Raw genomic sequence first — 9,959 nt, 5'->3', positions numbered from 1 at the left:
TTTATGCTTTCTGCTGGCAAAGGCAACATCAAATTCTGGATCTATGTTCACCTGTCATGATTCAGAGCCCTCCTCTTTAATATCCCACTCAGTTACTGGTAGACCCTCTTTCCTTTGTACAAATAACTGGCCAAGTAATACCATTTAGAGGTAGAGTCCCTCCTTTACACACCTTGGAGACACAATTGATGCCAGCCTAATGGCAAGCTGGAGTGTAAGCTTATTAACTGTATATAAATTTAATATTTCTGAAGAAACAGGATTTAGAAAGTATTGTGATAACCATCAAAATGTTATGAAATGCTATTAAAGTTTCCAAGTAACTTCCATAGGTCCACCTTGATTTATCATCTTCTTTACAAAATGGGAAAGGAATGTGTCAAGAATATAAATTTTTCATTTGTTGCCATGAATTTGTTTTTATTTAAGAGCAACCACAGTAACTCTGATCAGCACAGTGTTAATTCCAGCTTAGGAAACCATCACTGCCAAAAGTCACAGTGGAAGGAAACAGCAATTCTCAGGACTGGCTTTCCCCATCAAGCTGCAACAGGACTGGTCTCACCCAGCGTTGGGATAAAGGCAGAATTGACACCGAAAGCACCTTCTGATGACTTTGGATAAGGAGGAAACAGACCATTTCCCAGGGTAATTCCAGTGTGCCAGGCTGCCAAAGGGACATGGAGTTCCTGAGGAGCCAAGTGGCAGCCTATAGTCCCAAGGAGATGGAAAACCTTTGGTGCTGCTGTTTTGCTCCTGCAGTGATTGCCCAAGAAACTACTCAGTGTAAGAACGCGCCTCCTGAGAGCGCCCAAAAGGCCCCAAGCCACAGCACACCAGGTGTCCAATAGCCCTCTGCTCACACTTGTATCCCTTCTTGCCCATTCCCCTAATATTTGGAGAGGGAACTGACTGAATCCACCCGAAAGAGCTGCCACACTTGCCACCAGTGCCCAGGCTGGCCCTGCACTGCCCAGTCCAGGGCGCTCTCTGGACCGCTGTCCGTGAGGCGGTGGTGGGGAGGGTTTTGTACCTTTAACAAACACCCCAGACAAAGTCACCCCATCTGACACTATTTTGCCCACCGGCAGTGCAAGTCATTTACACGTCCCTACTTGGGTTTATGTGTTTGGGGCATCTGTTTGGTTTTTATTACTTCTGGCCTGGGCTCCCACACTCCTTCACAGATCAAATCACTGCTTTCCCTATTTGCTAATTCCAACAGCTGGTTATTACTCACCAGACTCCTGCTATACTCGCCTGGGGAAGAATCATAAATAAATGTGTACAAGCAAGCAGATGCTGTCATTTTAAAAATTGATCCACCTAGTAAAAATGTCCTGCTTAGGACTCAAGTGGTGAATCACTGAGCATGTGTCTTGATGTCATTTTAATGAAATCCAAAAACAATCGCAGGACTTTGCTCATTAATTCAAATTAGTAAACGAGGAAAGAGTGGTGTAAAAGGGACTATTACTACAAATAAATAATTACATTCCAAACAGGCCAAACACCTGCTCTTTCCAATGAAGACAGAGGCAAAATAAGATACAGAGCATTTTTTTTTTACATTTGGTTTAACTAATCACTTTTCCACCTGCGGCAGACAAGGTAACTTCAAGTAACAGTGGGTCCTGGAATCTATGACTGTAAAGAGAAGAGAGAAATACAGATGGTTTATCAGACTTTTATTATCTCTCTTAATTGTGTGCCTGTTTATTTGGGTTTTTTAAATAAGTAATTTATTTTTGAATGTCAGTGCTAGGAGAAAGCGAGCTGCCTGGTGCAGGGTTGAAAATACACAGAATATAAAAGAGAACAACAAAACTCTACCACAGGAAGCAGCAAGGAGTAAGTCTGGGTACCAACTTTTCCTCCATGCTTTAAAAATGGTATCTTTCTGCAGGGTCAGGCAGCTTGGCTTCAACAGTCTTTAAAAAAAATTACTTCTAATGAAAACAGCACGAGTTTTAGTGGTGGTGGCATAATCTGCAGGGAAGCAGAACTCTTTTTCACATCAATTTCTGCAGGTGACACTGATGACAATAATCTTTCTTTGTTGGCTACGAGAATTCAGTTGTCCCTTGTTGACTTAAAATGGAAATGTCCAGCACTGAAGTCACCTACTTCCACGATCAGGCAGCTCACAAAAACAGCATCTGCATCAGCTCAGAGACACTTCAGAACTAGTGCAGGTGTACTGCAAGACTAACTACTCTGACAGCGAAACTTCCCTGTTCAGCTTCCCCAAATCTGGGGTGGGGTTTTTTCCAGCAAAGACAATTTCAACCAAATTGCTAAGACTCAGTTTTGATATTGTGAGCTTTTAGGGGATTTTCCTCCTAGACTAATTGCCAAAGACATGACAAAAAGATTTAATACACACCTGAAAACCTCTCCTTATTAGCAGATACACAGCTCAGCCCTTACAAGACCACCAATGTTGTATCAGCATTCAAACCATGGTACCAAAATATGACTGACTACAAATCATTGTCTTCCAAAGAGAAACACTGAACCTCCCTAAAGACTGTAAAGTCTACTCCCCGTTGGATTTCACCTGCAGTTAAACTGATACAGCTCATCAGGGCTTTAATGCCCCACCACTGCACTAGAGATTACACCTTAGGAACTTGGGTTTATTTCAAATACCAGCAAGAAAATCCAAATCTTCAAAATGCAACTTGTGACAATATTCCTAATATTTAAACTGGGAAAACTATGATTTACAAAGAATTGGATTAACCAACTTAAAGAGGAATAACATGTTATATAAACAGCAATAAAAAATTGGACAGTCAGTAAGCACCAGACTAAGGACACTTGCTAGCACCATAAATTACACACAGGGACACAGGGTCTAGCAAGAAGTTTTCCTTGCCAGTTAAATACTTTCTCCTATAGCAGCATATATTAACATTTAGCAATCAAGGAGGAAAAAATTCTAAATGAATGTGCTAAAATCACACAGTCACAGGACGGATTGAGAGTGCCAAGAGAAAGGCAGTTGGAAGACAGAGGATAGACGGGCCAGCATGATAAGCCAATGCAGCACGTCTGAAGTGTGACAGGAGAGGAGAAAGTCGTTCAAACAAGGCAGCTGGGAAGGGGGTACTGGGAGTCACAAGCAGCAGCAGTGACAGGAGGACTCAAATCACCTTTTTTTTTTTTTTTTGAAAACACTAGCAACTGAGCCTGGGACAGAGCAGAGTGTGTTCTCTGGGTAGGAAAGGTGAGGATTTTAACTTCTTCTGTCAACGTAAGATTTTGCATCAAGTCTGAAGATTTCAACCCCCGGCATGCAGCACTTTTAAAATCTTTCAGGAGTTACACATAGCTTATTTCTTGTTATGGTGCTTTAGATTTTGATTTGTGATGTTAAGACATTCCTCAGAGTTGCTGAATTTTAAGTAAAACGTTAGTTTCTTTGCAGTCGAATATTAAGTACTGAGAACATGTTCAGGGGATGCTACCAGAGCCAGCTGGGGCTGTGAGATGTCATGTTCAGAAGATTGAGGTGCATGTTCCATACAGGAAGCATGTCTTAAGCATGTATTAAAAACATGCAGCATTAACCACCTAAAGGGCATCGTCTCACGGCAGCGTGCATCCCTGACACTTCTCACGTTACTCAGAGCAGCATGCAGGGTCCCAGACAGGCTTTCTTTCCAATACTTAAGATCAACTTTGATTAGAGTATCTCCCTGTCTACCAAGAGCCAGCTACTTGTTAACAGCTGCCCCACTTCGGAACGGAGGGATTTCTCAAGTCAGACCAGCCCTCTTCCTCACACCATCGCCGTACAGTCACCACATCAGCAGGAAGAAAACTGCACTGGATGTAAATGTTCCGCTGCAACGCCAACAGCCGCATCAGCCATTCACTTCCAGTGAGGCTACTGGTCGATGCGGCTGTTTGCGTTGCAAGAGGCTCACTGGGAGTGAGTGGAGCCAAAAGTCAGTCTCGATCATAGAATCATAGAATGGTCTGGGTTGGAAGGGACACCAGGGATCACAGAGCTCCAACCCCCTGCCACAGGCACGGACACCAACCTCCAGGCCTGGAGCTACACAAGGCCGCCCAGGGCCCCATCCAACCCGGCCTTGAACACCCCCAGGGACGGGGAATCTACTACTTCTCTGGGCAGCCTGTTCCAGCCCCTCACCACTCTTTCTGTAAAAAACTTCTCCCTAATATCCAATCTAAACCTTCCCTCCTTTAGCTTTTTTTTTCCATAGAGACTTTCACCCAGCAAAACACCAGCCGTGCCACCCACAGGCACGGCCCTGCTCCCTGCTGTAAGAGCACAGGCACTCGAGGAACCAAGGCTGACGAGGCTGATCCGGGCCAGAACTACGCTGAGGAAACGGCTGGTTTTAATCCAGGTTTCCATTCAGCCCCTTACACGGCGGGACGAGAACCTGCAGCGGCATCAAGGCCTCACACACACACAAGGGGGAGGCAGCGGGGGCGAGACCGCTCCCTCCACAGCCGCGCCCGGGGGCAGCGGCCTGCAACAGCGCGGCACTCCCGGGCAAGGAGAGCCGGAAAGCGCCCAGGAGAGCCTGCAGCCCCCGCGCCCGCTGCCGGCAGCCACCGGGGACGTGCGGCCGTGACGGAGGGAGCGACCCCGGTAGCCGCCGCCGGGACCACCGGGGAGGCCCCGCCGCCGCCGCGGGTGGGAGGGCCGCGGGGACGCTCCGCCTCGGCCGCGATCTCCCCGGCAGCTCCGCTCTCTCTCTACGAGACGCCGGCGCTGCTTCCGCAGCCGCTGGGGCGGAGCTGGCCCGGGCTCGCCCGGCACACGCAAGGCGGAGCCGCGCACCGGACCGGCCCCGCGGGGAGCGGCGCGGAGCACAGGTCGGGCCCGCCCCGCGCAGGCCCGGCAGCCGGCTGAGGCGCGCTGCCATGGCGGCGCCTGGGGACGCGGAGGGCCCGGCCGCCGGCCCCGAGCTTTGGGCGGAGGTGCGGGCGTTGCTGCCGGACGCCGAGGAGGGACTGACCTTGGCGCTGAGCGGCGAGGTGGAGGACTGTATCCCGCCGTTGCTGCGGCGAGCCCGCCGGCTGCTCTACGGCGCGGCGGGCCGGCCCGACCGGGAGGCGACGGAGGGGCTGCGGCGCCTGGGCGACATCGTGCGCGACTACTCCTGGGAGAAGCTGAACGCGGGCCCGTGGCGGGAGATCAGCAAGGCCTGGCGGCAGGTCTACACCTACGGCTGCCTCTTCGGGGCGCTGGCCGAGGTCGCCGCTGGCCGCCCGCTGGCGCCGGCCGTCCGCCTCTGCGACATGGGGCTGCTCATGGGCGCCTCCGTCCTGGACAACGTCCTCGCCCGCCTCGTCCGGGTCCTGCAGGCGCAGCTGCCCCGCGGGAAGCGGCGCGCCGCAGCCCAACGGAACGCCAAGGTACCGCCCGCCGCCCTGAGGCGACCTGGCCCCCGCGCCCTCGCCCCTGGCTACCCCCGCCCCTGTCCCGCCTTGTCCTCGCGGCCCCGCCCCGAGGCCTCCCCGAGCCTCTTCCCCCGTTCTCCCGCTGCCGGGGAGGCCTCGGGCTTCCCCGAGCTGGAGAGTACGCGGGGAGGCGGCGGAGGAGGCCCCGGCTGGCAGGTGTCGGACGAGGACGTGTCTGTTCCAGAGGGTGCGGATCGACCCCCCTCCAGTCCCTGTTGTGCGGCCAGGAGATGCGCTGCCACACCTCCACCGCCCTTCGCTGGAGCATTTCAGAGACAACTACCTGATTCCACAGAAGCCTGTGGTCTTGGAGGGGATTACTGACCACTGGCCGTGCATGACAAAGTGGAGGTGAGAAATAAGTGTCTTCCCTGCCCTGATAATGCTGTGTCGGGTATCTTGGTGCCCTGTAGAGCATAGAGGTGTCATTCAGAGTGACTTTTATTGGCAGCACCTTCCTGCTGCCGTGTGGCTTTGCAGAAGGTGCCCCACGGATGAGGGAAGCACGTGGAGCCGTGCAGAGCACTGCACGGTGAGGGCTGAGGTGCCTGAGTGGATGTCCCGTCCCTGGGGGTGTCCAAGGCCAGGTTGGATGGGGCCCTGGGCAACCTTGTGTAGCTCCAGGCCTGGAGGTTGGTGGCCCTGCCTGTGTCGGGGGCTTGGAGCTCTGTGACCCTTGGGGTCCCCTCCAACCCAGCCCATTGTGTGATTCTATGAGTGTGACTGGCTTTTTCATCCACTCATAGGAGCACTGCTGTTTGTTCAGTGCCACGCTTGGGTGCTGAGTTTCAGACACCACCATCCAGGTGTGAGTAATGACACTGCACTGCTTGTGTAATGTGTGCAGTGGAGCCAACACTTCCAGTACTGAGAATCGATTCTTCGTCAGCTTACGATTCCTTAGAAAAGGGGAAGATACACTCATGCTTAGTTTGAGCAATTACTTTCATCCCACAGCCAAGGGTAAATTGACATTAACTGAAAACACTTGTTATTTCATAGGGCCCTGACTTTTTTTGAGGGAAGGTTCTTCACTGCTTAACTTCAGACACTTAAAACAATTAACTTTTCTGTTTTGATAGTATGGTTGTTAATGCCACCAGTCAAAGTAATTCCTCTGACTTTAGCCAGGATGGATATTATTGGCACCTGTATACAGAACTCATCAGTGACTGAGAGTTGCATTAATGACAAAAAAGTACATCATTTTATTTGGAAAATGTGGCAGTAGGCAGCAATCATCAGCCACCCCTAGGCAGTCAGTCAAGTAGACAAATAGATCAGCCATCCCCAGTTAAGAGACACAAACAGCTTAAATCCCCTTAGCTAAAGAAACAATAGTTAACTGAGGTAAGCAAGGTTTTAAAACAAAACAGGCAAAACTAAACAAACTTGGCTGCTTGTTTTCTGCTGCTGGCATTCTTTTCTGCTATTTTTTGTCTCTGGTTGGTGTGTTTTAGAGAATAAACTCACAGTAGTAGAATTTTATTACTCCAAAAGATTGGTTTGGAGTGATGGCCTTACATTCCAGGTTAGAGCAGCGGCATAAGAAGGTAACAGAAGTTTCTTTATTTCAGTGTGGACTATTTTTGTCAAGTCGCAGGGTGCCGCACCGTCCCCGTGGAGCTGGGGACCCGATACACAGACGAGGAATGGTCCCAGAAGCTCATGACTGTCAGTGACTTCATCAACCAGTACATTGCCAATGAGGTCTGTTCCTCTCCTTTTGATTCATCTCCAAACACTGCAGTGTGTTACTGGTACAGTGTCTGCTTAGAACAAACATGCTTAGAGGTGAATGAAAAGGTTTGATGTATTTCCAAGATCTGAAGCTGCAAATGGTTATAGGAACGATAGGTAGGCTTGATTTTTGTATGTAATCAGATGTAGAGCAGCTGGAATTTGGTGAATAGATAGGTACTGTCTGCAGCCAATGCCTGAACGGTGGAGTCTAAGGATAAGGGATCCTCAGCCAGTTTTGTTCCTCTCAGTTATTAAACTGCTTAATGACATTTAGGATCAAGATCCAAATTCATGTGCTGCCAGGTAAAACAAATTAAAAGTTTATTAGCAATTGAATGTCCTTTTACTTTCATGGGGAGTGAGGGTGAACTAGTCTGTGTGCCAGCAGGACAGAAAGAGCTGTCACAGGACTGACAGCTGAACTGTCCAGACCCCATAGGATTACAGCTAGGCTTCTTCCAATGACTCGAGCTGGATAGTTTGGTGTGTGTGGGGGGGTATCACCAGCCTTACAATCTCAGTGAGGCTGGAAGTTACTGATTCAGGGGACCCCGTATAGTAGTCAGCTCTTGAAACAATCCTCTTACTCTGAAGTAGGATGTTGGAAACGGATGTTACCCCAAAGTACATTAACTGCCTGAGAAGTCTTAACCCGATACGTCACTGTGCTTGTTCTCTGCTGTAATTTCAGAACAGCGTAGGATACCTGGCCCAGCACCAGCTTTTTGATCAGGTAAAACTGAGTGAATGTTTTTATCTTTCTGCTGTCAAGTGTTCCCTTTGTAGCACAAGTTGGCTCTGAGGATGTCAGCTCCACTAGACAGAAGGGCTTGTGGAGAATTCTCAGCATTTCTAAAGTTTCTGTGCCCACAGTTTGAAGGAACAGAGGGAGGGGGTTGTTCCAGTTGGCTGAAAGACACAGAAACAAAACCTTTTTGGGGATGAAGGCTTTCAATCTTAGTGCTGTCTGGGTACAGTGTAGCACATATTTATGGGGATATCACCTGGAAAGAGGCATGTTCCCCAAAGAATGTGTAAGTCAGGGAAGAGATCTGGATGGGAAATAGTCTTCTGTGGAGATACATTTGCTGTATTCTGAACTGTCATTCCAGTTGACCAAAGATTAGGTTGGTGGGAGACATAAAGAGGAATCTCATGGAGAAGCAGGCTTAGTGTGTTACAGCTCAGCTGCTCCTTCTCCATGATTAGCAAACCTACTTAATCATGTGGGTTTCTCTGGTTTCTGCTAAAGCAAAAGGGAAGAATGAGAAACCCTTCTTTGTCCCACCTCTCCTTCCAACAGAATCTGCTTGCTAGGACAGAAAGTGTGAGGACATTTCCTGCAGATTCCCAGCAGTTCAGCTACTTCTCTCCTGCCCTTACTGGACAAGCAGGTCACTTGTTTTCTTTGTGTCAAGCCTTGCTTCTCTGTTCTCTGACTTCCATAACTCTGGCAAGCCAGTACATACCCTTTTTAATGTTTCTTTATGAGAGTAGATCCCAGAACTGAAGGAGGATATCAGTATCCCTGACTACTGCTGCCTGGGGGAAGGGGAAGAAGATGACATCACCATTAACGCTTGGTTTGGTCCAAAAGGCACCATCTCACCTCTTCATCAGGATCCTCAGCAGAATTTTTTAGCCCAGGTTTGTACTGTACTTACTCTACACATCCCATTAACACTGTAGCTGTAGTGCTTGGCCCTTGAAGAAACCTTAGATCCTGGCCCAAGCAGCGTGAGTGTTCACCCAGGGTCCCCTGAGGGCATTCCTCAGGCATCAGTGCAGGAATCAGCTCTGACTGGCTTATTCTGCTGTTTCTTGGCACTGACACTGGCAGCTCCACATAAGTGGACTGACTGACCTGAAGCTTGCCGTAGGAATTCTGGCCTTTCAGCTAAGTGCTGCAGTGAAAGAATTGATCTAATGACTATCACAGACAGCACAGCTAAAGGAGGGTGTGGAAGCTTAGCCCTCACTCTGTGCTGATGTGAACTGCGCTGAGGAAAACCTGCCTGTTCTCAGTTCTAGTTACTTTCTAGCTACAGAGAGCCCAAATAACACTGTATAAACTGTGTGCCTTCACTTTGAATTTAAAGTGATTTGGTTAAAGGCATTTCCTGGTATTTCAGATTTTTATCTGCTCCAAGGGAACAAGTACTTGAATTCCAACAGTCTGATTTAGCTTAACTCTTCATTACAGCAGTGTCTGTTTATTACCAACAGAGACAGTGATGGTTCTTGTAATCAGATACACTTTACTGCTAAATGCTGGCTACAGCCCACAGTTTCCAGTAAGGTGCAGGTTAATGACAGATGGAAAACATTCCTTGTAATATTGTGATACAGGTGTTTGGAAGAAAGTATATCCAGCTGTATTCACCAGAAGATTCAGAAAACCTGTACCCACATGAAAGCCAAATTCTTCACAATACCAGTCAGGTAAGTGGTTGCCTGAAATCTTAATATCAGCAGTATTACTTTATCAAAGCACATTTGGGTAAAAATGGTCTATTGATGATTGTTTTGGGGTTTTTTTTATAGGTGGACGTGGAAGATCCTGACTTAGAGAAGTTTCCCAATTTCAGGAAGGCAGCATTTCAGTCCTGTATTCTGATGCCTGGACAGGTTCTGTTCATTCCAGTTAAATACTGGCACTATGTACGATCTCTTGATATCAGTTTCTCTGTCAGTTTCTGGTGGTCATAGCTCTGAGGGATGCATGAATGAAGTCCATTACCACTGTAACATCGATTAAAAACCTGAAG

The 9,959-nt window shown here is 48.7% G+C and overlaps 1 protein-coding gene across 1 annotated transcript; it reads left to right on the top strand.

Annotated features, from left to right (window-relative positions):
* Positions 1–4,908: 4,908 nt before the first annotated feature.
* KDM8 (lysine demethylase 8) lies at positions 4,909–9,959 on the top strand (the record flags this gene model as incomplete). Its single annotated transcript, XM_084271092.1, has 7 exons — positions 4,909–5,403; positions 5,633–5,799; positions 7,026–7,158; positions 7,883–7,924; positions 8,689–8,838; positions 9,541–9,633; positions 9,736–9,959. The coding sequence occupies 7 exons, from the start codon at positions 4,909–4,911 to the stop codon at positions 9,898–9,900; spliced, it is 1,245 nt and encodes a 414-aa protein (XP_084127218.1). The 3' UTR covers positions 9,901–9,959.

Source organism: Gallinula chloropus, assembly GCF_964237585.1.
Source record: "Gallinula chloropus genome assembly, chromosome: 15".
NCBI lineage: Eukaryota > Metazoa > Chordata > Aves > Gruiformes > Rallidae > Gallinula > Gallinula chloropus.
Note: the sequence above shows the minus strand (reverse complement) of the source record. Positions and strands in the feature narration are given on the sequence as shown.